The sequence below is a fragment of the Schistocerca cancellata genome, chromosome 10 (genome assembly GCF_023864275.1).
Source record: "Schistocerca cancellata isolate TAMUIC-IGC-003103 chromosome 10, iqSchCanc2.1, whole genome shotgun sequence".
Classification (NCBI taxonomy): domain Eukaryota; kingdom Metazoa; phylum Arthropoda; class Insecta; order Orthoptera; family Acrididae; genus Schistocerca; species Schistocerca cancellata.
This window is the reverse complement of record NC_064635.1, coordinates 189668555-189696546: the sequence shown is the minus strand read 5'-3', so window position 1 is coordinate 189696546 and position 27992 is coordinate 189668555. Positions and strand designations below refer to the sequence as shown.

General features: G+C 43.3%; 1 protein-coding gene across 2 annotated transcripts in view; it reads right to left on the bottom strand.

Annotated features, from left to right (window-relative positions):
* Window positions 1-27992, bottom strand: part of LOC126106647 (uncharacterized) — a 223982-nt gene that overhangs the window by 86467 nt on the left and 109523 nt on the right. The window contains exon 1 of one of the 2 annotated variants that reach the window (XM_049913004.1): window positions 1724-1911. The exons of the other annotated variant lie outside the window; for it this stretch is intronic. Coding sequence (XP_049768961.1) covers window positions 1724-1744 — 21 coding nt within the window. The 5' untranslated portion in view covers window positions 1745-1911. Of the gene's footprint in view, window positions 1-1723; window positions 1912-27992 lie in introns of those variants that run through there. 2 annotated transcript variants of the gene reach the window in all.

Here is a 27992-nt window from a genome sequence, read left to right as displayed (position 1 = left end):
TTGTGTTTTTTCTGAAGATGAAGTTTAAAATGTAACAGCTCATTCGTTTTTTCACAAATTAAATAAATTCTACAGTTTAATACACTTGTAAGTATGGTATGTACGCTGTGCAAAATTCTTCGAAGAATCTCTCTAACTTACGTAGAAAAGTGTATCAATAGCAACAAAGGGAGCCATAAGTAAGTGAAAAAATGATGAAATTTTACATGTAAAAAAAATTATTTCGTTATGTTTTCGAACTTCCACTGAAATGAGTGTGAATCCTGAATCTTTCCTGGTGATGGTGACAAAGTCTTAGGAAGTTATTTGTGAAAGTATAGACAGTGGAAATTAAAATGTCCTGTGATGCCTCTCGTGCACCAAGTCGGCCCGTTTGACGTCCTAACCCCCTTAAAATAAGAAAATACGTTTAACTACTGTTACAGATATGGATATACACAGCAACAAAGGCAGCCATAAGTAAGTGAAAAAATGATGAAATTTCACATGTAAAAAAATTATTTCGTTATGTTTTCGAACTTCCAATGAAATAAGTGTGAATCCTGAACCCTTCGTGGTGATGATGACAAAGTCTTAGGAAGTTATTTGTGAAAGTATAGACAGTGGAAATTAAAATGTCCTGTGATGCCTCTCGTGCTCCAAGTCGGCCCGTTTGACGTCCTACCCCCCTTAAAATAAGAAAATACGTTTAACTACTGTTACAGATATGGATATACACAGCAACAAAGGCAGCCATAAGTAAGTGGAAAAATGATGAAATTTCACATGTAAAAAAAATTATTTCGTTATGTTTTCGAACTTCCAATGAAATAAGTGTGAATCCTGAATCCTTCGTGGTGATGGTGACAAAGTCTTAGGAAGTTATTTGTGAAAGTATAGACAGTGGAAATTAAAATGTCCTGTGATGCCTCTCGTGCACCAAGTCGGCCCGTTTGACGTCCTACCCCCCTTAAAATAAGAAAATACGTTTAACTACTGTTACAGATATGGATATACACAGCAACAAAGGCAGCCATAAGTAAGTGGAAAAATGATGAAATTTCACATGTAAAAAAAATTATTTCGTTATGTTTTCGAACTTCCAATGAAATAAGTGTGAATCCTGAATCCTTCGTGGTGATGGTGACAAAGTCTTAGGAAGTTATTTGTGAAAGTATAGACAGTGGAAATTAAAATGTCCTGTGATGCCTCTCGTGCACCAAGTCGGCCCGTTTGACGTCCTACCCCCCTTAAAATAAGAAAATACGTTTAACTACTGTTACAGATATGGATATACACAGCAACAAAGGCAGCCATAAGTAAGTGGAAAAATGATGAAATTTCACATGTAAAAAAAATTATTTCGTTATGTTTTCGAACTTCCAATGAAATAAGTGTGAATCCTGAATCCTTCGTGGTGATGGTGACAAAGTCTTAGGAAGTTATTTGTGAAAGTATAGACAGTGGAAATTAAAATGTCCTGTGATGCCTCTCCTGCTCCACGTCGGCCCGTTTGACGTCCTACCCCCCTTAAAATAAGAAAATACGTTTAACTACTGTTACAGATAAGGCTAGAGGAGAAAGTCTGTAAAGTTTAGCGAGGAACGACGCTCTCCTCTACAGAAATACATAATAAGGTGCTCAGAATAAGCAGGGACGAATGCGTCGCTGGCGAACGCTCCACGCCACGTGCTGGAGCAGTGGCCTACAGGTCTACGATAAAATGCATACTAGCTGTACTGACCACGCTCACCGCAGGCATCATAGTTGTGTTGAGGTGTCTCCTGGGGACGCACCGCTGGACGCCGGTGTAGAGTGTGTGGAGTGTCGGCTAGTGCAGGTACCGGCAACAGGTCTTCCTCACAGCTCGGCCACCGGGTACGCACTCGCCAAGTCGATAGTCCACGCGACGACGTTGCGCGGGTCGTTTTTATGCGCAGTCGCGACCGGCTCGCCTCTATCTGCTTTCCCCTTTGTCCCCTCCCCCCTCCCCCACCCACCCCTCTCTCCAGCATTTTCCTCCTCCGACGTCTTCTCCCGTTGCCGCATTTCTTTTTATCTGCGGCATTACGCAATAGAGGCGCCGGTAGTAATAGTTGGGGAAGCGTACGGATGCGTTTCCTCCGGACTGTGTACGGCCCTGCCATGTGTCTGCGTCACCGCCGGGATTCTGTAACAGGTCTTAACGATGCGTCACACGATACGGTTTCCGGCGTACTGCGCATAGCGGGCTATTCGATACCCTACGGCTTTGAACGAGGGTCTTAACGAGTTGCGGCAAGTAGCCGGAAAGCGCGTGCTTCAGTCTAGGGAGCGTAAAGCGTGACACGTGTCTTCGTCCGACACAAGTATGACAGCATTCCTGAGTAGTGTAGCAGAGCTACAGGAGTGGAGGATGGACAAAAGTATGAACCGACAAAAACACAACACTTCACCATGTCCAACACGGTGAAGCATACAGTTGGCATTAATAACAGCTCTCGGTTGTACCGGGTGATCGAAAAAGTATAAATTTGAAAACTTAATAAACCACGGAATAATGTAGATACAGAGGTAAAAAATGACACACATGCTTGGAATGACATGGGGTTTTATTAGAACAAAAAAAAAGTTCACAAAACGTCCGACAGATGGCGCTGGACAGCAAAATGTCAGTGACTGCGCATGACAATCGTGTACAAAAGGAGCTGTAACGAGAGAGAGAATCAGATGCGCCAGCAGTCGCAGCATGTTGACGTTACCTGAAAAGGCGCTTTTAGTGAAGCTGTATTATCAGAATGGGGAGTGCGCTAGTACAGCGTAACGATCCTATCGCCATAGGAAGGGGATTCCAACGGGTAAAGGTCCGTTGACAAATGCAGCTGTGGCGAGAATGATTTCGAAGTTGGAATCCACGGGTTGTTTAGACGATAGACCCCGTAGTGGCCGACCGAGCACAAGGCGTATTACTGCTGAGACAGTTCTGGAAGAAAAGGAGACTGTAGCGGGTTCGTCTATGCACGGGGAAGTCGGCGCTCGTGCAGTAGCACGTCGCACCGGCATTCCATACACTACTGTTTGGTTGGCACTGAGGCGTACCCTCCGATGCTATCCGTACAAAATCCATCGGCATCATGAACTGTTACCTGGCGAATTAGTGAAGCGGAGGGCATTTGCGGTGTGGGCGTTTCAAAAGATGGCGGAAGATAACAATTGGTTGAGTAACGTGTTGTGGACCGACGAAGCTCATTTCACGCTCCGAGGGTCTGTCAACGCCCACAACTGCAGAATTTGTACTACCGAAAATCCTAGAACTGTCGTGGAAACTCCATTGCACGACGAGAAAGACACGGTATGGATTGGATGTAACACTTCTACCGTTATCGGGCCTTTTTTCTCCGAGGAAATGCGTGATTCTGGTTTTGTAACTGCTACTGTGACGGGTGAGAGGTACACCGTTATGTTACAGAATCGCATCATCCCCAGCCTGGCTGATAAACACCTGCTGGAACGTACGATGTTTATGCAGGATGGCGCTCCACCCCATATTGCTAGAAGCGTGAAAGATCTCTTGCACGTGTCGTTTGGTGATGATCGTGTGCTCAGCCGCCACTTTCGTCGTGCTTGGCCTCCCAGGTCCCCAGACCTCAGTCCGTGCGATTATTGGCTTTGGGGTTACCTGAAGTCGCAAGTGTATCGTGATCGACCAGCGTCTCTAGGGATGCTGAAAGACAACATCCGACGCCAATGCCTCACCTTAACTCCGGACATGCTTTACAGTGCTGTTCACAACATTATTCCTCGACGACAGCTATTGTTGAGGAATGATGGTAGACATATTGAGCATTTCCTGTAGAGTACACCATCTTTGCTATCTCTTACTTTGTTACGCTAGATATTGCTATTCTGATCAGATGAAGCGCCATCTGCCGGATATTTGTATTGTTTTGGTTCTAATAAAACGCCATGTAATTCCAAGCATGTGTGTCAATTTGTACCTCTCTATCTACATTGTTCCGTGATTTATTTAGTTTTCAAATTTATACTGACTTTTTGATCAACCGGTATTTTAGCGGGCAATGAAATACGTATGTAACTGGAGCGTAACATAGGATAATCGTACGAAAATCTAGGCCATCTATTACAAATTAAAGTTTTAGCGTCTCCCTCGAGTTCGTAACACGACACATTCGGAGACTCTAAGTGGGTGACTCGGGGCCGTTAAAGTTGGTGGCGCATGGCTATGGCTTCCTGCACGGCTGTAATATCGCTTTTACAGCGGTAGCGGCAGTTCCGCGAGATGCGGGCAGTTTTAACGACAACGCCTGCAGCTGGCTGGAACAGTTGCTGCGACGCTCCAGCCAGCCTGCTCCAGTCCTGTGGCCGCTCCCTGTCCCGCTGTGGCGTCGCACCCACTCCAGCACTCCAGTTGCAGTCTGACCCGCCAGCGCTCTGATCACACTCACTCCAGGTTGTCTTGCGCTCACTGTTCAGATGACAAACGGGCACTTCGCAACACCTAAATATACTGATGACCATTCTAATAGCAACACGTTGAAGGGGGCATACATCAGTCGTGAAACCGGTGTGAAGTGTACTGCACGACTGGATACACACCATCATCATCATCATTGTCAATCATTTAAGACTGATTGTGCCTTTAAGCAATAAATGAAGCAGGCAAAAAGTAATACAAACGTCTCAAAAATGAGATCGACAGGAAGTGCAAAATGGCTAAGCAGGGATGGCTAGTGGACAAATGTAGAGGCTTATCTCACTAGGAGTAAGATAGATAATGCCTACAGGAAAATTAAAGAGACCTTTGGAGAAAAGAGAACCACTTGTATGAATATCAAGAGCTCAGATGGAAACCCAGTTCTAACCAAAAAGGGAAAGCAGAAAGGTGGAAGGAGTATATAGAGGGTCTATAAAAGGGCGAAGTACTTGAGGACAATATTATGGAAATGGAAGAGAATGTAGATGAAGATGAAATGGGAGATACGATACCGCGTGAAGAGTTTGACAGAGTACTGAAGGACCTAAGTCGAAACAAGGCCCCCGGAGTAGACAACATTCCATTAGAACTACTGACTGCCTTGGGAGAGCCAGTCCTGACAAAACTCTACCATCTGGTGAGCAAGATGTATGAGACAGGCGAAATATCCTCAGACTTCAAGAAGAATATAATAATTCCAATCCCAAAGAAAGCAGGTGTTGACAGATGTGAATATTACCGAACTATCAGTTTAATAAGTCACGGATGCAAAATACTAACACGAATTCTTTACAGACGAATGGAAGCCGACCTCGGGTAAGATCAGTTTGGATTCTGTAGAACTATTGGAACACGTGAGGCAATACTGACCTTACGACTTATCTTAGAAGAAAGATTAAGGAAAGGCAATCCTACGTTTATAGCATTTGTAGACTTAGAGGAAGCTTTTGACAATGTTGACTGGAATATTCTCTTTCAAATTCTAAAGGGGTAAAATACAGGCAGCGAAAGGCTATTTACAATTTGTACAGAAACCAGATGGTAGTTATAAGAGTCGAAGGTCACGAAAGGGAAGCAGTGATTGGGAAGGGAGTGAGACAGTGTTGTAGCCTTTCCCCAGTGTTATTCAATCTGTATATTGAGCAAGCAGTAAAGGAAACAAAAGAAAAATTCGGAGTAGGTATTAAAATCCATTGAGAAGAAGTAAAAACTTTGAGGTTCGCCGATGACATTGTAATTCTGTCAGAGACAGCAAAGGACTTGGAAGAGCAGTTGAACGGAATTTACAGTGTCTTGAAAGGAGAATGTAATATGAACATCAACAAAAGCAAAACGAGGATAATGGAATGTAGTCGAATTAAGTCGGGCGATGCTGAGGGAATTAGATTAGGAAATGAGACACTTAAAGTAGTAAAGGAGTTTTGCTATTTGGGGAGAAAAATAACTGATGATGGTCGAAGTAGAGAATATATAAAATGTAGACTGGCAATCGCAAGGAAAGCGTTTCTGAAGAAGAGAAATTTGTTAACATCGAGTATAGATTTAAGTGTCAGGAAGTCGTTTCTGAAAGTATTTCTATGGAGTGTAGCCATGTATGGAAGTAAAACATGGACGATAAATAATTTAGACAAGAAGAGAATAGAAGCTTTTGAAATGTGGTGCTACAGAAGAATGCTGAAGATCAGATGGGTAGATCATATAACTAATGAGGAGGTATTGAATAGAATTGGGGAGAAGAGGAGTTTGTGGCACAACTTGACTAGAAGAAGGGACCGGTTGGTAGGACATGTTAAGAGGCATCAAGGGATCACAAATTTAGCATTGCAGGGCAGCGTGGGTGGTAAAAATCGTATAGGGAGACCAATAGATGAATACACTAAGCAGATTCAGAAGGATGTAGGTTGCAGTAGGTACTGGGTGGGAGATGAAGAAACTTGCACAGGATAGGGTAGCATGGAGAGCTGCACCAAAGCAGTCTCAGGACTGAAGACCACAACAACAACAACAACATGCCTTTCAGCGTTCAGTCTGGAGCATAGTCCCCATTATAAAATTCCTCCATGATCCCCTATTCAGTGCTAACATTGCTGCCTCTTCTGATGTTAAGCCTATTACTTCAAAATCATTCTTAACCGAATGCATGTACCTTCTCCTTGGTCTACCCCGACTCCTCCCACCCTCTACTGCTGAACCCATGAGTCTCTTGGGTAACCTTGCTTCTCCCATGCGTGTAACATGACCCCACCATCTATGCCTGTTCGCCCTGACTGCTACATCTATAGAGTTCATTCCCAGTTTTTCTTTGATTTCCTCATTGTGGGCATCTTCCTGCCATTGTTCCCATCTGCTAGTACCTGGAATCATCCTAGCTACTTTCATATCCGTAACCTCGACCTTATTGATAAGGTAACCTGAATCCACCCAGCTTTCGCTCCCATACAACAAAGTTGGTCGAAAGATTGAACGGTGCACAGATAACTTAGTGTTGGTACTGACTTCCTTCCTGCAGAAGAGAGTAGATCGTAGCTGAGCGCTCACTGCATTAACTTTGCAACACCTCGCTTCCAGTTCTTTCACTGTGTTGTCATCCTGTGAGAATATGCATCCTAAGTACCGGGTGATCGAAAAGTCACTATAAATTTGAAAACTGAATAAATCACGGAATAATGTAGATAGAGAGGTACAAATTGTCACACATGCTTGGAATGACATGGGGTTTTATTAGAACCAAAAAAAATACAAACGTTCAAAAAATGTCCGATAGATGGCGCTTCATCTGATCAGAATAGCAATAATTAGCATAACAAAGTAAGACAAAGCAAAGATGATGATCTTTACAGGAAATGCTCGATATGTCGACCATCATTCCTCAACAATAGCTGTAGTCGAGGAATAATGTTATGAACAGCACTGTAAAGCATGTCTGGAGTTATGGTGAGGCATTGGCGTCGGATGTTGTCTTTCAGCATCTCTAGAGATGTCGGTCGATCACGATACGTTTGCGACTTCAGGTAACCCCAAAGCCAATAATCGCACGGACTGAGATCTGGGGACCTGGGAGGTCAAGCATGACGAAAGTGGCGGCTGAGCAGACGACCATCACCAAACGACGCGCGCAAGATATGTTTCACGCGTCTAGCAATACTTTTTTTGTGCTAATAAAACCCCATGTCATTCCAAGCATGTGTGTCAATTTTCACCTCTCCATCTACATTATTCAGTGGTTTATCAAGTTTTCAAACTTATACTGACTTTTTGATCACCCGGTACTTGAAATCGTCCACCTGTTCTAACTTTGTTGCTCCTATTTGGCACTCAATCCGTTTATATCTCTTTCCAACTGATACTACTTTCGTTTTGGAGATGCTAATCTTCGTACCATAGTCCTTACATTTCTGATCTAGCTCTGAAATATTACTTTGCAAACTTTCAATCGAATCTGCCATCGCAACTAAGTCATTCGCAAACGCGAGACGACATCGATTTTGACGGTGGACAGTAGATGTACTAAAAATAACGATTGCAGCATCGTCCAACAACAGATGGCGTAGTGGCGACTGATTCGTGCATGGCTCGCCGTCCCACCAGTTGGTATTTAAACCCTGTTTTAACGTATTTGCATCTCGCCACGTTGTTTTAAATTACTGGAGTTACTGAGTTGCTGTTTCGCCTGACCGTCATCGGCGCTAGTAGCGCGTATCGATATATCCATGCAGGTAAGAATAAGCGGAGATGGCGCTACGTATCCCAGCCGTACTATGTTTTGAAGCCATGGGGGCGTGGCTCGCTGCCATGACACTCTGACCAAAACATTGCCAGTGTGCTATAGCGCTGCGTGTATTACAGTCGCTAATTGCACCATATACGCATGTCACGTCATCAGATTGGTTGTTTCAAAGTTTTTGTTTAAAATAAAATCTCGTAAAGGCGGAATTCCGCGTTTCTTCTGATTAAAAATAGTTTTTAATGTAATATTACGAATAGCTAGCCTTCAATGTAAACGATACAATTTTGTTAATTCAGTAATAAACGTGTATCACAAACTAAATAATAGAAACTGAAAACTAAGTTAGCTATACCCTCCCTCCAAAGCCCCATAAACACATCTTGTTTGTAATACGTACTGGAACATTTCAGTTACGTTACACTACTGGGAAACACTGTTCATTACCACCAATATTTACTGAAATACGGTACATAGAATGGCAAATCCACACAGTGTCCTGTTTAGGCCTATACTGTACACCAGTTAATGTAGTGTTAGATTTTAATTTGGTACATGATGAAGACAAAGTGAGTTACTCAACACTTCGATTATCGACGATACGTACGTATTATACTGAAACGTGAACTTGAAAACTAAGAATTTAATTCTTTGAATTAACATACCTTTTGCAAATATTTTGGGTGTGTAGGGAAAACTGATGGTACTGCATTTTCTCGGAGCCTTACTGTTGAAAGGGAAGTTCGGTCTATGTCCTTTTCTCGGAAATGCTGAGAACATATAGTGCTCCAATTAGACGCACGCCAATTCTTCCTCCTCACGGCATTCTCCCACAGAGCTTTCCGACTTTCATTGTTAGGAAATCTAAAATCATACAGGAGAAAAACACGCTATAGTACATGTACCGATGTAGCACACGTTCATTGACAATGAAGTTGTAAAATCACACTTAACGAGACAACTTACACATGAAATGTTATTCCCTTCGATTTCGCATCACAATCAAAACGATTCGTACATCCGAACACCACACGAGTCACCATAATAGCGCAAAATCCTTCCGAAAGCGAGCGACAAGCCTATGCACACAAGCTTACAGCAGCAATGTTTTGGTCGGATTGAGATGGCTACCCTCGGCTTCACATAGCTTCGCAGCTGTGACGTCACGTCGTCTCCCTCTATTCTTACCTCCATGGACATATCCCCTGTGACAGGATCTTTACTCTGCTGCTATTACTTCCCGGTTGTCACCTGTCGTGGAGGGAGTCGGAAAGTGCGAGGAGGAGAGTTGACGGCGGCAGTTGGGGTCGTGAGTTGGGCCCTGCCAGGGAGTTGGGACACGTCTGGGGCGGAGCCCGGGCCAGCCAGTCGCCGGCTTGCAGCAGCAGTGACAACTGCGTAGACATCGCCCGCCCCACCGCTGCCGCCACGCATCACCTAAGCCGGGCCTGACTTTTGGTGGATTGTTGGCCGGTCGGTTGGTCCGAGGACTTCTCCGTGCGGCATAGTCGACTGGGCCGCTGGCGGTCTCTGCGCAGTGGCGGACTCTGTCTGCAGCTGTCCGATCGGTACAAAGACCTTGTAAAAAATAACTAGACTCACTTATGGCGTTGCAGTCGCGGGATAATTTGAACCTTCGGCTGGACGCCATTATAGTGGTTGTAGTGTGATGTGTTGTGTAGTATTGTTGTTTATGAAGACCCTGATTCAACGTTGTATATTTGTTGGGGCGTACATACAGTATTTGTTACTCGTAATTCTACTGTCTATACTTTCCAATCAAAAGAAGTACAATGGTGAAGAGTTGTGCAGCGATTAATTGTACAAATAAATTCGAGAAAGGAACGAATATTACATTTCACTGGTATGTGGATATTTTAAGTTGTTTTGTATGTCAGTACACTTGCTTAAAAAATGTTTTTGTAACACGGTATTAGCATAATGTCTGTGCATCTATTTGCAGGTTTCCTTTCTCAAAACCACAACTGTTACAAAAATGGTTACACGCTGTCAGGAGGCAAGATTTCCGACCGACAGAATACCATTTTATATGATCTGATCATTTTGAAGAAAGTTGGCTGATCGGTAGTGTTTTCATGGTCTAGGTTAGGTTGAAATTTGATAATTTGGTCGTGAGTTGCCAAAGCACTATGCCATATATAACGCACTTCTCGTCATAAAATCTAAAGCAAGGTAGAGTCAGAAAATATCTATTAATATAGTGGGCAAATCTTCGAGTATTTTGACGCATTTTGCGTACATCTATCGTAAATGAACTACGAAAAATGCTAGGGGTCCAGTACTTAACTTTTAGCAACGGCAGATTCCATGTAGTACGTAAGATAAATTCATAAACAGTGACTAGTTGCTGTTTGTTCATAAATTAAAAAGTATATTGCAGTAACTTATTTAAATGAGGCATTATGTTTGTGACCTAACTCAAGGAAAGGCATTTTATAACCAAAAGCGATGTATAAACATTCGAACTCCGCGCGTCAGTTTACCACTCTAATGGCCGCCGCCCAGCTGTTCAATTTGTCCGCTCTTCACAGTCGACCACTCGTGCGGTTGTGGGGGCCTGGATCGGTACGAGCATCGTCGCTCGCCGACCCAGGACGTGAAGGTTGAGTGGTTTTGGGCATTACGTTGTTGGTTCCGGCGTTGCCGTTGTGGAAGTTTTCCTGTGAGCAACAACGAGAGAAGTTTTCGAGATAGCCGCCGCCAGGTGGAACTGATCAAATTAATTTACCCTTAGTCAAGTGCACCAGTGGAATTTCTGCCTTGTGGCCGTTACTGTTCTGGTTACCTGCCATTGCCGCTAACGTAAATCCAGGCAGTGTTCATTTTGGGTGAAGTTAACCGTATTATCTTGTTTCGTAGTTAAGTGAACCAGTGGAATTTTCTGCCTTGCGGCCGTTAAGTGTTCTGGTTACATGCCCTGGCCACTAACGTAGTTTTTAGGCAGTGTCTTTTCCTCACGTGTTGTTGCTGCCAAACATGGTGTGTAGTTGTGGCAGCTCAGCTCACATACGCGTTTGTTTGGGGATAGGCGGGCCTTGAATTCTCGTGTACTCCGTCGTGGCAAGCAAGCGGTTGGTCGGTAAGTCCGTGACTGTTGGGTTCGCGCGAATTAAGTGTAGTTGCACGCACCACCTGTCTCGCCTTACGACGACAGACAGATCCACTGGAGACTCCTGACTGCCGTTCTCTTAATTATCCTTTTTGCAGTCTTAATGTTGTTGTAATTTAACTGTATTTTATATTTCTAATTTGGCAAGGTCAGTTGTGGGCCTTCCGTCCTGGAAACATGTTGTCAGAGTTTCCTTCAAGCCCAAACATTATCACCTTCTGCTCTTGAAAGGTTATTGTAATTTCCTCTGAAAGATTTTACAACTTATTGTGGGCCTTCCACCATTGGTCTTGCAAAAGGGAAATTTTTAAAATTAATGTATTGTTTTACCTATTGTTGCAATATATATTTCCTTAATTTGCGCCGGCCGGTGTGGCCGAGCGGTTCTAGGCGCTTCAGTCTGGAACTCCGCGACCGCTACGATCGCAGGTTAGAATCCTGCCTCGGGTATGGATGTGTGTGATGTCCTTAGGTTAGTTAGTTTTAAGTAGTTCTAAGTTCTAGGGGACTAATGACCTCAGATGTTAAGTCCCATAGTGCTCAGAGCCATTTTGACCTTAATTTGCAGAATTTAACTTTGCAGCTTTCAGTCATCTTATTGCGTTTCCTTCTCTTTCTGTGCACCTCGAGGGCCATCAGCCGTGGTAGCATTTTGAAACATTGTGGCCTTCTGCCTTCAGTAGTCATGATAGTACACTACTGGCCATTAAAATTGCTACACCAAGAAGAAATGCAGGTGATAAACGGGTAATCATTGGACAAATATATTATACTAGAACTGACATGTGATTACATTTTCACGCAATTTCGGTGCATGGATCCTGAGAAATCAGTACCCAGAACAACCATCATGATGCTGTAAACAGAACATGGATTCATCCGAGAAAAATGACGTTTCGCCATTGGTGCACAAAGGTTCATCTTGAGTACACCATCGCAGCCGCTCCTGTCTGTGATGCAGCGTCAAGGGTAACCGCATCCATGGTCTCCGAGCTAATAGTCCATGCTGCTACAAACGTCGTCGAACTGTTCGTGCAGATGGTTGTTGTCTTGCAAACGTTCCCATTTGTTGACTCAGCGATCGAGATGTGGCTGCTCGATGCGTTACAGCCATGGAGGTAAGATGCGTGTCATCTCGACTGCTAGTGATACGAGGCCGTTGGGATCCAGCACGGCGTTCTGTATTGCCCTCCTGAACCTACCGATTCCATATTCTGCTAACAGTGATTGGATCTCGACCAACGCGAGCATCAATGTCGCGATATGATAAACCGCAATCGCGATAGGCTACAATCCGACCTTTATCAAAGTCGGAAACGTGATGGTACGCATTTCTCCTCCTTACACGAAGCATCACAACAACGTTGCACCAGGCAACGCCGATCAACTGCTGTTTGTGTATGAGAAATCGGTTGGAAACTTTCCTCATGTCAGCACGTAGTACGTGTCGCCACCGGCGCCAACCTTGTGTGAATGCTCTGAAAAACTGATCATTTGCGTATCACAGCCTCTTCTTCCATTCGGTTTAATTTCGCGTCTGTAGCATGTCATCTTCGTGGTGTGGCAATTTTAATGGCCAGTATTGTAGTATCCATGTATACCACTGAAAATACATGTAAACTCATGTATTGCAGAACGCGAGGCTCAGGAGATGTGACGTCATAAACAGTGAGATACGTGAAAAAGCAGCGCTTCTTAAATTGTAACTGAAATTATCCAGACTATACACATCCAGTGTTTGTTTGATAATCAGAGCGCTTAGATATAATTTCAAACTTTTTCTAAACTTCTTCTCTCATTTCTATACAGGGGTTGAACGAAACTATGCAAACATCCCCAGGAATGCATGCTTGAACGTAAATGCAGATGCTAGCAAAACCTGCTGTTTTCGCTGTTGTGTGTGACACGAATTGCACCTGTGCGGTGTCCCCAAAGCGTCGCAGCCGTCCGGCTGTTGTGAGAGTAATGTGTCGGAGACAAGTGAACTCGAATATTCACAGATTGTCGGGTCTCGTGTGGTGGGTGCTTCGTCGATGTGTTAGCGTTTCAAGCGGGCACCATATCAAAGATTTATATCGGCTTTTGCGGAAGCGGAATAACATTAGCTGTTAAGTGACAACGCCGACGTGTGTTGAGTGATCGTGACAGGTGATCGTTGAAGAGTAGTGTGACGAAAGATAAGACGACAGTATCTGCAAAAGGGTCTGCGAAAGTGAAAATAGCACTCGCGAATCGTGTCAGCACCAAAACAACAGGAAGGGAACTCCAGAAGCTGGAAAATGAAGGGCCAGCTGGAATTCCAAAACCACTCATAAGTGATGCGGAAAGTTGTGTTAATAAATTTCGTAAACTTTGTACATATGAATTGGACAGTGAGAATGTGTTGCGAAATAGGACTGCGAGAAAGTAACTTGAAAGTGGTTCCTTGTCTGTTTAAACATTCGTAACGGCAACAATACTGCCTGAATTCAACACTGTGAATCATTAAACTTTTAAACATAAATTGCCCCTGGAAAAACTTATTGTTCGCTTTTTTCATTATTTAAGTTTGCCTTACCAGTTGCACAATGAAAACATCGTGAAACTGATCTTGCCTTGCAAGCACATCGCATTTGCTGAGCTACAGCTAACGCTGAAATGCACCAGGTGCAAGCCGCTCTTTCTCTTCTTTTCTTTTTTTTAAAAGAAAATAGAAGACAATGCATACTTCGTTCATAACAAATCTGATAAAGCAGAAATGATGACACATGTTTTGGCATGGACTTTGAATGCGGACAATGACGGATAAATTACTACACCGAATATAATTAATTTTCTGATAAAGTTCTAAATTGAGAAACTCTTTCTTTGCTCCACAAACATTAATACACAAAAAACTTCGGTTATTGAATGGAGAAATTTAAGTAGGCTTTAATATCAAATGAGATCTTTTCGAAAAGTCAGCTCATAAAATGACATATTTCAACAGTTATTCCTACAGACAAATTCAAATTGAAAAGTATGGATGGCTGTTTTTCTTTCCCTGTACCCATGTCTCTGGATACCTGAATCAACAATGCGTAACTACAATCTGCTTCAATAAAATAAAAAATCTATCAATTACCTTAAATTAAATCCTGTTCTATTGCTCATCAGAATAATAATAATAAAATATTCTTCTCAAAATGCTTCAATCTCTTTCCTCATCTCAAATAATTAATCAGTAAGTCAACATGTTCCACTTCCTCAGAATATAACTGCAACCGTACGTCTACGTCTACATCTACATGGATACTCTGCAAATCCCATTGAAGTGCCTGGCAGAGGGTTCATCGAACCACCTTCACAATTATCTATTATTGCAATCTCGTATAGCGCGCGGGAAGAATGAACACCTATATCTTTCCGTACGCGCCCTGCTTTCCCCTATTTTATCTTGGTGATCGTTCCTCCCTATGTAAGTCGGTGTCAACAAAATATTTTCGCATTCGGAGGAGAAAGGTGGTGGTTGGAATTTCGTCAGAAGATTCCGTCGCAACGAAAAACTCCTTTCTTTTAATGATGTCCAGCCCAGATCCTGTATCATTTCTGTGACACTCTCTCCCATATTTCGCGATAATACAAAACATGCTGCCTTTCTTTGAACTTTTTCGATGTACTCAGTCAGTGCTATCTGGTAAGGATCCCACACCGCGCAACAGTATTCTAAAAGAGGACGGACAAACGTAGTGTAGGCAATCTCCTTTGTAGGTCTGTTACATTTTCTAAGTGTCCTACCAATGAAACGCAGTCTTTGGTTAGCCTTCCCCACAACATTTTCTATGTGTTCCTTCCAATTTAAATCGTTCGTAATTGTAATACCTAGGTATTACCCCTCGGCCTGTGCCGTACTACCACCTATGACACACCACTGCCGACTACTGTGTCTCCTCATCATACCACTAACAAGTGTCCATCACCTCCTGCGCATCTCGCAGAGCAGGGATGGCCAAAACAAGCCTCCAGACGAGACGGCATCTCTGATGACACTGCGCTCTTATAATTTCAAACAGTAAAAAGGCGCTTACATTTTTATGACATCCAAATACTAACGAAATACCCATGAAATTATCTTAAGCCCTCTATCAATGCAAAAGGCCATCAATGGAAAACGTGGTGCCGAAGACATAAAATCGTGACTACGCGGCATCTCTGATGACGTGACGGCATCTCTGATGACACTGCGCTCTTATAATTTCAAACAGTAAAAAGGCGCTTACATTTTTATGACATCCAAATACTAACGAAATACCCATGAAATTATCTTAAGCCCTCTATCAATGCAAAAGGCCATCAATGGAAAACGTGGTGCCGAAGACATAAAATCGTGACTACGCGGCAATCGAAGAATGTCATTTGCTCGGATGAGTCTTCTTTCACGCTGTTTCAGAATCTTGTCGAGCTAATGTCCCAAGAGTGAAACTTTGTGAACTGTTCGACTATGATTTGGACAGCCACATCGTAGTATTCCATGGGCCCCAGGGTTATTCGAGAGGGTCACATTACTGCCAAAGCTTAAGTGACCATTTTGGCTTATCATTTCCATCCCATAATATTTTTTTCCGGATCGGAGCGTGGAATGTCAGATCCCTTAATCGGGCAGGTAGGTTAGAAAATTTAAAAAGGGAAATGGATAGGTTAAAGTTAGATATAGTGGGAATTAGTGAAGTTCGGTGGCAGGAGGAACAAGACTTTTGGTCAGGTGATTACAGGGTTATAAATACAAAATCAAATAGGGGTAATGCAGGAGTAGGTTTAATAATGAATAAAAAAATAGGAGTGCGGGTTAGCTACTACAAACAGCATAGTGAACGCATTATTGTGGCCAAGATAGACACAAAGCCCATGCCTACTACAGTAGTACAAGTTTATATGCCAACTACCTCTGCAGATGATGAAGAAATAGATGAAATGTATGACGAGATAAAGTAAATTATTCAGGTAGTGAAAGGAGACGAAAATTTAATAGTCATGGGTGACTGGAATTCGTCAGTAGGAAAAGGGAGAGAAGGAAACATAGTAGGTGAATGTGGATTGGGGGGAAGGAATGAAAGAGGAAGCCGCCTTGTAGAATTTTGCACAGAGCATAACTTAATCATAGCCAACACTTGGTTCAAGAATCATAAAAGAAGGTTGTATACCTGGAAGAATCCTGGAGATACTAGTAGGTATCAGATAGATTATATAATGGTAAGACAGAGATTTAGGAACCAGGTTTTAAATTGTAAGACATTTCCTGGGGCAGATGTGGATTCTGACCACAATCTATTGGTTATGAACTGCAGATTGAAACTGAAGAAACTGCAAAAAGGTGGGAATTTAAGGAGATGGGACCTGGATAAACTGAAAGAACCAGAGGTTCTAGAGAGTTTCAGGGAGAGAATAAGGGAACAATTGACAGGAATGGGGGAAAGAAATACAGTAGAAGAAGAATGGGTAGCTCTGAGGGATGAAGTAGTGAAGGCAGCAGAGGATCAAGTAGGTAAAAAGACGAGGGCTAATAGAAATCCTTGGGTAACAGAAGAAATATTGAATTTAATTGATGAAAGGAGAAAATACAAAAATGCAGTAAATGAAGCAGGCAAAAAGGAATACAGACGTCTCAAAAATGATATCGACAGGAAGTGCAAAATGGCTAAGCAGGGATGGCTAGAGGACAAATGTAAGGATGTAGAGGCTTGTCTCACTAGGGGTAAGATAGATACTGCCTACAGGAAAATTAAAGAGACCTTTGGAGAGAAGAGAACCACTTGTATGAATATCAAGAGCTCAGATGGCAACCCAGTTCTAAGCAAAGAAGGGAAGGCAGAAAGGTGGAAGGAGTATATAGAGGGTTTATACAAGGGCGATGTACTTGAGGACAATATTATGGAAATGGAAGAGGATGTAGATGAAGACGAAATGGGAGATAAGATACTGCGTGAAGAGATTGACAGAGCACTGAAAGACCTGAGTCGAAACAAGGCCCCGGGAGTAGACAACATTCCATTTGAACTACTGATGGCCTCGGGAGAGCCAGTCATGACAAAACTCTACCATCTGGTGAGCACGATGTATGAGACAGGCGAAATACCCTCAGACTTCAAGAAGAATATAATAATTCCAATCCCAAAGAAAGCAGGTGTTGACAGATGTGAAAATTACCGAACTATCAGTTTAGTAAGTCACAGCTGCAAAATACTAACGCGAATTCTTTACAGACGAATGGAAAAAACTGGTAGAAGCCGACCTCGGGGAAGATCAGTTTAGATTCCGTAGAAGTGTTGGAACACGTGAGGCAATACTGACCTTACGACTTATCTTAGAAGAAAGATTAAGAAAAGGCAAACCTACGTTTCTAGCATTTGTAGACTTAGAGAAAGCTTTTGACAATGTTAACTGGAATACTCTCTTTCAAATTCTGAAGGTGGCAGGGGTAAAATACAGGGAGCGAAAGGCTATTTACAGTTTGTACAGAAACCAGATGGCAGTTATAAGAGTCGAGGGGCATGAAAGGGAAGCAGTGGTTGGGAAGGGAGTAAGACAGGGTTGTAGCCTCTCCCCGATGTTATTCAATCTGTATATTGAGCAAGCAGTAAAGGAAACAAAAGAAAAATTCGGAGTAGGTATTAAAATTCATGGAGAAGAAGTAAAAACTTTGAGGTTCGCCGATGACATTGTAATTCTGTCAGAGACAGCAAAGGACTTGGAAGGGCAGTTGAACGGAATGGACAGTGTCTTGAAAGGAGGATATAAGATGAACATCAACAAAAGCAAAACGACGATAATGGAATGTATCAAATTAAGTCGGGTGATGGTGAGGGAATTAGATTAGGAAATGAGACACTTCAAGTAGTAAAGGAGTTTTGCTATTTAGGGAGTAAAATAACCGATGATGGTCGAAGTAGAGAGGATATAAAATGTAGACTGGCAATGGCAAGGAAAGCATTTCTCAAGAAGAGGAATTTGTTAACATCGAGTATAGATTTAAGTGTCAGGAAGTCGTTTCTGAAAGTATTTGTATGGAGTGTAGCCATGTATGGAAGTGAAACATGGACGATAACTAGTTTGGACAAGAAGAGAATAGAAGCTTTCGAAATGTGGTGCTACAGAAGAATGCTGAAGATAAGGTGGGTAGATCACGTAACTAATGAGGAGGTATTGAATAGGATTGGGGAGAAGAGAAGTTTGTGGCACAACTTGACTAGAAGAAGGGATCGGTTGGTAGGACATGTTTTGAGGCATCAAGGGATCACAAATTTAGCATTGGAGGGCAGTGTGGAGGGTAAAAATCGTAGAGGGAGACCAAGATATGAATACACTAAGCAGATTCAGAAGGATGTAGGTTGCAGTAGATACTGGGAGGAGATGAAGCTTGCACAGAATAGAGTAGCATGGAGAGCTGCATCGAACCAGTCTCAGGACTGAAGACCACAACAACAACAACAACATGGTGATGTTGTGTTCCAAGACGATCGGGCTCCTGTTCTCGAAGCCTCGCATCGTCCAAGACTGGTTTTGTAAGCGAGACGATGAAATCTAGCCATTAGGTTCAAATGATTCAAATGGCTCTGAGCACTATGGGACTTAACTTCTGAGGTCATCACTCCCCTAGAACTTAGAACTACTTTAACCTAACTGACCTAAGGACAGCACACACATCCATGCCCGAGGCAGGATTCGAACCTGCGACCGTAGCGGTCGCGCGGTTCCAGACTGTGGCGCCTAGATCGATGTTTATAAATATATCTTCTGCGCAACGAGTGGGTCTGGTTACATCACAAGGTGGTAAATTACAGTAGCTCTTCATGCATCTGCTGAATCGCAGCCATATTTATGAATACCATTGGGTTTAGTACACCGTACCGAGAGGTTCTAGGCGCTTCAGTCTGGAATCGCGCGACTGCTACGGTCGCAAGTTCGAATCCTGCCTCAGGCTTGGATGTGTGTGATGTCCTTAGATTAGTTAGGTTTAAGTAGTTCTACGTTCTAGGGGACTGATGACCTCAGATGTTAAGTCCCATAGTGCTCAGAGCCATTTGAACTACAGCGTATGAGGAATGGTTATACATTATGGCTTTAGTGTACCCAAATTATTGTCTGACCCTTCTTCATGGGAATTCGATTCTCTGAAGAGCAGGACTGGTACTTCTAAAATCAAGGATGTTACATTAAAATTAAACTGATCCAAGATTGCTCTTTTACAGCGGTTACGAAACTTCTGCATCGCTCGAGAAAGCATAGGAAGTAGAGAGGCAATGTACACGTACTTTCATTTTTAAGTTAATGCCCTAAAGAATCAAATGTACTGTCACTGTCAGCGGCAGCGAAGAATTTCGTGTTCGCAGTACTGCGGTCGACACTCAACAACGAAACGAGGTGCGGCAGTGTTGGCAAGTACAAGTAAGCGCCAGGAGCACATTCACTCGCCCATCGCCAGTAAAAGCGGCGACGAGGTCAGGCAAAGTGAGGCACTAATATAGTAGTCGCGGGGTTACGACGGGGAAGAACCCGCCAAACAGGTTTCGGGGGGGACTACCGCACGCCAGACCACCACGTGACCGAGGTACTCGCTGGAGAGGCGCCGGTTACAGCAGGTTCTTGCATTTAATTACCTCCGCGTCAGCGAATATCACTGCTGGAAACGGACGCAGGTGTGTGGTAAGGCACTCAGAATCAGCTAACTCGCACTAGAAGGCTCACTAGAGGAGGTTATTGTAGGGTAAGTTAAGGAGGCGAATAACTTGAAACATGGAACATACACTGTTTTCGAACATTATGAAGTTCCTCGAAGAAAACGATTTTTTGACACATAGCACCTTTTCAGAAAATATCGTACTTGCGAAAGACGACTAGCTCTTTATACTCGTGAAGTAATAAGTGCTGTCGACAGGGGATGACAAATTGATTCCATATTTTTAGTTTTCCAGAAGGCTTTCGACACCGTTCCTCACAAGCGTCTTCTAACCAAACTGCGTGCCTACGGAGTATCGCCTCAGTTGTGCGACTAGATTCGTGATTTCCTGTCAGAAAGGTCGCAGTTTGTAGCAATAGAGGGAAAGTCATCGAGTAAAACAGAATTAACCCGTAACTGGTACACCTGGGTCCCAGGGACCCGAGCGAAATTTCTTTTTTCCAGCTCCGTGATGTGTGTGGTAGCACTGACTTCCCTCTCCCTGTACTCTCCTAACAATCAACTGGCTACCAGCCCACAACATTGTTGCAGGCGTTTCTTTGTTAGTTTTGTTTCTATAAAGGTGATCGGGTCCCGTGGACCCAGGTGTACCGTTAGTGAAAGTTTTCTTTTCGTGGCATTATTTCCGGTATCTTGGATTTACGGTGTAGTGCTTCAGAAAAATGAGCGAGGAAGATACTACAGATAATCTGAACGAACCATTGGACAGTGATATTGAAGACATAAGTGGAAGCGACAGTGACTATGAAATTAGTGAACATGAAACTGGAAGTGATGAAAGTGATGATGGAGACAGTAACAACGAACAATCTGGAACTAATTATATCTATGGAAGAAACAGATTCAAGTGGTCAACAACACCCAGCATACGTGGAAGAACCTCTCAAACCAACATCATTGCTCCAATTCACTTTCCTGGCATACGTAATGCAGCTAGACAGGTAACAGAAAAGACCCCTCTAGCATTTTGGGAACTACTTTTCAGCAAAGAAATGATTGCAGAGGTAGTACTCAGAACCAATGAAAAGATTATGTCATTGCCACCTGAGTCAAAAAAGAATTCTTTTTCAAATCTAACAGACAGTACTGAAATAAAAGCTGTCATAGGTCTTTGTTATTTGTGGGGAGCCTTCAAGTCAAACAACGAAGATCTGAATGGTTTATATGCTACAAACGGCACTGGTAGACCAATTTTTAGGGCAACTATGCCCTTGAAACGTTTGCTGTTTTTATTACGTTGCCTTCGTTTTGATGATGCAGCAACCCGTGACGCAAGGAAACTCACAGATAAACTGTACCACATCTCTTGGCTCTTCAATTCATTGATAGAAGCTTGTCAAGAAAACTATTCAGTCGGAGAGTACGTCACTGTTGACGAAATGCTTGTAGGATTCCGTGGTAGATGTCCATTTAGGATGTACATTCCATCCAAGCCACGGAAATACGGTATAAAAATATTTATTCTAGCTGATGCCAAAATGCACTACTGTTTGAATGCAGAGATATATTCGGGAAAATCAGCTGTAGCCATCCCGCGCCGTGTCCTCTTACCAACAGCTGTTGTCATGCGGTTGGTTGAACCAATCAAGGGAAGTAACAGAAATGTGACAGGGGACAACTGGTTCTCAAGTGTGGAGTTGGTCAATGAGTTGTCGAACTGTAATTTGACTTATATTGGCACCATGAGAAAGAACAAGGCTGAGCTACCACCAAGCTTTTCAACAGCAAAGGGCAGAAATGTGTCTTCTTCAATCTACGGATACTCTGGTTCTGTAACAATACTTTCACACGTCCCCAAAAAGAACAAGGTTGTCAACCTGATATCGACAATGCACCATGGAGAATGTATGGTGGAAAATAAGCCTGAAATAATCCATGACTACAATAAAACAAAAGGTGGAGTTGACGCACTTGACGAAAAGACGCATAATTACACGACTTCTAGAAGAACAAGGCGGTGGCCTATGGCAGTCTTCTACACTATGCTAGATATAGCAGGTGTAAATGCTTTTGTTTTGTACCATGGGAAAGAAGATACTGATGATGTGACACGCAGAGAATTCCTCATTGAACTAGGTACACAACTCATAAGTGATTGTATGAAAAGAAGATTGGATTCTCCATTTTTGAGAAAAGATATCCGAAATTCCATTTGTGATATTCTAGGCATGACCCCCTCCAAGGCATCAGGAACATCCCAGGTTCACAGTGAAGCTGGTGCTACTAAATCGAAGAGGAAAAGATGCTCAGTGTGCCCATCTAAAAAAGACAGGAAAGCATCCCGGGCGTGTGCCAGATGTCGAACACCATTATGTTTGGAATGTTCCACTGCTTTATGTCCAAACTGTTTCGGTAGTCTGGATGAATGAAATAACTGAAATGGACTGGTGAAGATGCTGTATAATTGAAACCTAATATTTTGTCATAATTTCTGCTATTTTCAAAGATCACATAGTCATTTAGCTGAGAAATGTACTAAAATTTATCCAAAAGTTGTGCCTGCAGAAATTTTTATATTGATTTTGAACTTTTCTTCTGGCTTACTGTTGTGAAGCATAGTACATTTTGTGTTTAAACGTGAAGTTTCAGTTGTCTATCTTACTATTTGTAACTGATGTGCAGGACTTTCCAAAAGTATATTTTTCACATTTCGTATTTTATGCAGTTTATTGTCCTTTTTTGTAACATCTTTAAGGTATGACCATAAATGAGGAATGTGGTTTTAAAACATTAGTAACAAAACATTAATAAAAGTTTCATATTTAAATTTCATTTAAATGTGTTTTTTTTACCAAAATATACTCAAAACTTGGGTGGGTCCCGAGGACCCAGATGTACCTTATGTGTTACAATTTATAGGTGTACCAGTTACGGGTTAATAACCGGCGTCCCCCGAGGAAGTGTTATAGGCCCTCTATTGTTCCTGATCTACATTAACGACATAGGAGACAATCTGAATAGCAGTCTTAAATTGTTTGCAGATGATGCTGTCATTTACCGTCTTGTAAAGTCATCAGATGGTCAAAACGAGTTGCAAAATGATTTATATAAGATATCTGTATGGTGCGAAAAGTGGCAATTGACCCTGAATAAGGAAAAGTGTGAAGCTATTCACATGAGTACTAAAAGAAATCAGCTAAATTTCGATTACGCGATAAATCACACAAATCTGAAAGCTGTAAATTCAACTAAATACTTAGGGATTACAATTACAAATAACCTAAATTAGAACGATCACACAGATAGTGTTGTGGGTAGAGCAAACCAAAAGACTGCGATTCACTGGCAGAACACTTAGAAGGTGCAACAGGTCTACTAAAGAGACTGCTTACACCACCCTTGTCCGCCCTATTCTGGATTATTGCTGTGCGGTGTGTGATCCGCATCAGGTGGGACTGACGGACAACATCGAAAAAGTACAAAGAAGGGCGCTCGTTTTGTATTATTGCGATATAGGGGAGATAGTGTCACAGACATTATACGTGAATTGGAGTAGCAATGATTAAAACAAAGGTGTTTTTCGTTTCGACGGGATCTTCTCATGAAATTTCCACCTCTAGTTTTCTCCTCCGATTGAGGAAACATTCTATTGGCACCCACCTACATAGTGAGAAATGATCATCACGATAAAATAAGAGAAATCAGAGGTCGCACATAAAAATTTAACTTCTCGTTTTTCTCCCGTGCCGTTCTAGAGTGGAACGGTAGAGAGACAGCTTGAAGGTGGTTCATTGAACCCTCTGGCAGGCACTTTATTGTGAATAACAGAGTAATCACGTAGATGTAAATGTCTACTATGAACAACAACGCCAAAGATAATCACTGCAGACACCGCATCAGTATTTGCCCTGGTTTCATCGCATCTTCCACTTATCATTTCATCTCTACGCCACTACGCCACTCAGCATCCTGTATAATCCACACTGTTTGACAATGAAAGCGCAGCATCATGGAGGACAGCAAATGACGAACTACGAGGAGCGTTCACTAAGTAACGCAACATTATTCTCGGCCAATTACGGCTGAAAAAAAAAAAACAAAAAAAAGATGAGTTCGTTGTGGGACATCGTGGAATATTCTTGCTTCAGAAACAACAGTTTCGTGAGGCTCCGATGGTGGCGGCGATATACGTAGTCCAAAAAATGATATCTGTAACGGAGATGCATTCCAGGCAGACAGCATGTTACTGAGATTCTTTTGGAGGAAAACCAGAGCATCGCAGATCTTCATAGGCGCTTTCAGATTGTCTACGGAGACCTGGCAATGAACAAAAGCGCGGCAAGTCGTTGGGCTTGGCGCTTCCATCCATTTGGCCAAATGGAGGATGAATACGGTGGAAAGCAGTACGTGGATGATGTGGAGGTTGTTGATGCAGTGATGTGTTGGCTACGTCGACCAGTAACGTGATACCATGCGAGCATGCAGGCCCTCTATGTGAGGTGATGTAAGGCCAGCGCATTGAAAGGAGATTATATTGAAAAATAGGGAAGAGGGGGGGCTAATATGCTGTATTGGAATCCTGAATAAAACCAACGTGCTTTCAGAAGAAAAATGTGTTTTCTTACTTATTGAACGTCCCTCCCACTACGGGGAGGTGCTGAAAAGTAACGCCTCCGAATTTTTGCTGCAAAAACACTTAAAACTTCTTAAATAAAACGTTTGTTACTACCATTGCACATGTTTATCCTTCATGTCTACATATTTGCCAAGGAAAAAAATTGCATTATTTATGCACTGAAGAGCCAAAGAAACTGGTATATCGTTCAAATGACTCTAAGCACTACGGGACATAACTTCTGAGGTCACCAGTCCCCTATAACTTAGAACCACTTAAACCTAACTAACCTAAGGACATCACACACATCCATGCCCGAGGCAGGATTCGAACCTGTGACGTAGCGGTCGCGCGGTTCCAGACTGTAGCGCCTAGAACCGCTCGGCCATCCCGGCAGAAACTGGTATAAACATGCATATTTAAATGCAGAGGTATGTAAACAGGCAGAATACGACGCTGCGGTCGGCAACGCCTATACAGGGTGAGTCACCTAACATTATCGCTGGATGTATTTCGTAAACCACATCAAATACTGACGAATCGATTCCACAGACCGAACGTGAGGAGAGGGGCTAGTGTAATTGGTTAATACAAACCATAAAAAAATGCACGGAAGTATGTTTTTTAACACAAACATACGTTTTTTTAAATGGAACCCCGTTAGTTTTGTTAGCACATCTGAACATATAAACAAATACGTAATCAGTGCCGTTTGTTGCATTGTAAAATGTTGATTACATCAGGAGATATTGTAACCTAAAGTTGACGCTTAAGTACCACTCCTCCGCTGTTCGATCGTGTGTATCTGAGAGCACCGCATTACGTTGGGATCCAAAGGGAACGGTGATGGACCTTAGGTACAGAAGAGACTGGAACAGCACATTACGTCCGCATGCTAACACCTTTTTATTTGTCTTTTTCACTGACGAACATGTACATTACCATGAGGGGTGAGGTACACGTTCGACGGGCGTTTCATAGGACGTGGAGGACGCATAAATTGGCCAGCCCGTTCTCGTGACTTCTTTCTGTGGGGTACGTTAAAGGAGGATGTGTACCGTGATGTGCCTACAACCCCAAAGGATATGAAGCAACGTATTGTGGCAGCCTGCAGCGACATTACACCAGATGTACTGCGGCGTGTACGACATTCATTACGCCAGAGATTGCAATTGTGTGCAGCAAATGACGGCCACCACATTGAACATCTATTGGCCTGACATGTCGGGACACACTCTATTCCACTCCGTAATTGAAAACGGAAACCACATGTGTACGTGCACCTCTCCGCTCATGGTAATGTACATGTGCGTCAGTGAAAAAGACCAATAAAAAGGTGTTAGCATGTGGACGTAATATGCTGTTCCAGTCTCTTCTGTACCTAAGGTCCATCACCGTTCCCTTTGGATCCCAATGTAATTCGGTGCTCTCCGATACACACGATCGAACAGCGGAGGAGTGGTACTCAAGCGTCAACTTTAGGTTACAATATCTCCGGATGTAATTAACATTTTACAATCCAACAATCGGTACTGATTACGTATTTGTTTATATGTTCAGATGTGCTAACAAAACTAACGTGGTTCCATTTAAAAAAACGAAGGTTTGTGTTAAAAACATACTTCCGTGCATTTTTTTATGGTTTGTATTAACCAATTACACTAGCCCCTCTCCTCACGTTCGGTCTGTGGAATCGATTCGTCAGTATTTGATGTGGTTTACGAAATATATCCAGCGGTAACGTTAGGTGACTCATCCTGTATGAGGCAGTAACTCTCTCGCGCAGTTGTTAGATTGGTTGGTACTGCTAAACTACGAGGGTATCAACATTTAAGTGAGTTTGAACGTAGTGTTGTAGTCGGCGAACGAGATAGCGGCGAAGTGGGGACTTCCCCGTACGACCATTTCACGAGTGTACCGTGTATATCAGGAATGTGGTAAAAGATCAAATGTCCATCTTCGCTGCGGCCGTAAAAAGATCCTGCAAGAACGGGACCAACGAGTGAAGAGAATCGTTCAACGTGACAGAAGTGCGACCCGTCCACAAATTGCTCCAGATTTCAATGCTGGGCCATCAAAAAGTGTTAGCGTGCGAATCATTCAACGAAACATAATCGATATGGGCTTCCGGAGCTGACGACACAAAGCTTTACGCCTCGCCTGGGCCCGTCAACACCAACGCTGGACTGTTGATGACTGGAAACATGTTGCGTGGAAGGACGAGTCTCGTTTCAAACTGTATTGAGCGGATGGACGTGTTCGGGTACGGAGAGAACCTCATGAATCCGTGGAGCCTGCATATCAGCAGGGGGCTGTCCAAGCTGCTGGGGGCTGTGTAGTGGTGTGGGGCGTGTGCAGTTGGAGTGATATGGAGCCCTTGATAGGTCTAGGTACGACTCTAACAGGTGACACGTACGGAAGCATCCTGGCTGATCACCTGCATCCATTCATGTCCACTGTGCATTCCGAAGGACTTGTGGAATTCCAGCAGGACAATGCGACAGCCCCACACGCCCAGAATTGCTACAGAGTGGCTACTGGAACGCTCTTCTTAGTTTGAACACTCCCGCTGACCACCAAATGCCGCAGACATGAACGTTATTGAGCATATGTGGGATGACTTGCAAAGTTCTGTTCAGAAGAGATCTCCACCCACTCGTACTCTTACAGGTTTATGAACAGCCCTTTAGGATTCATGGTGTCAGTTACCTCCAGCACCACTTGAGTCATCAGTCAAGTTCATGCCAAGTCGTGTTGTAGCACTTTTGCGTGCTCGCGGGGGCGCTACACGGTATTAGGCACATGTACCAGTTTCTTTGGCTCTTCAGCGTAGTATTGTGCTGCTTGATACATCTACGTCGATTAAACATCCAGACGTAACGTCGCAAAGCGGTATGAAATGAAACGAGCATGTAAGGACTGTAGCAGGGAAGGCGAATGGTCGGTCTGTTGGGAGAATTTTAGGAAAGAGCGGTTCATACACTCCTGGAAATGGAAAAAAGGACACATTGACACCGGTGTGTCAGACCCACCATACTTGCTCCGGACACTGCGAGAGGGCTGTACAAGCAATGATCACACGCACGACACAGCGGACACACCAGGAACCGCGGTGTTGGCCGTCGAATGGCGCTAGCTGCGCAGCATTTGTGCACCGCCGCCGTCAGTGTCAGCCAGTTTGCCATGGCATACGGAGCTCCATCGCAGTCTTTAACACTGGTAGCATGCCGCGACAGCGTGGACGTGAACCGTATGTGCAGTTGACGGACTTTGAGCGAGGGCGTATAGTGGGCATGCGGGAGGCCGGGTGGACGTACCGCCGAATTGCTCAACACGTGGGGCGTGAGATCTCCACAGTACATCGATGTTGTCGCCAGTGGTCGGCGGAAGGTGCACGTGCCCGTCGACCTGGGACCGGACCGCAGCGACGCACGGATG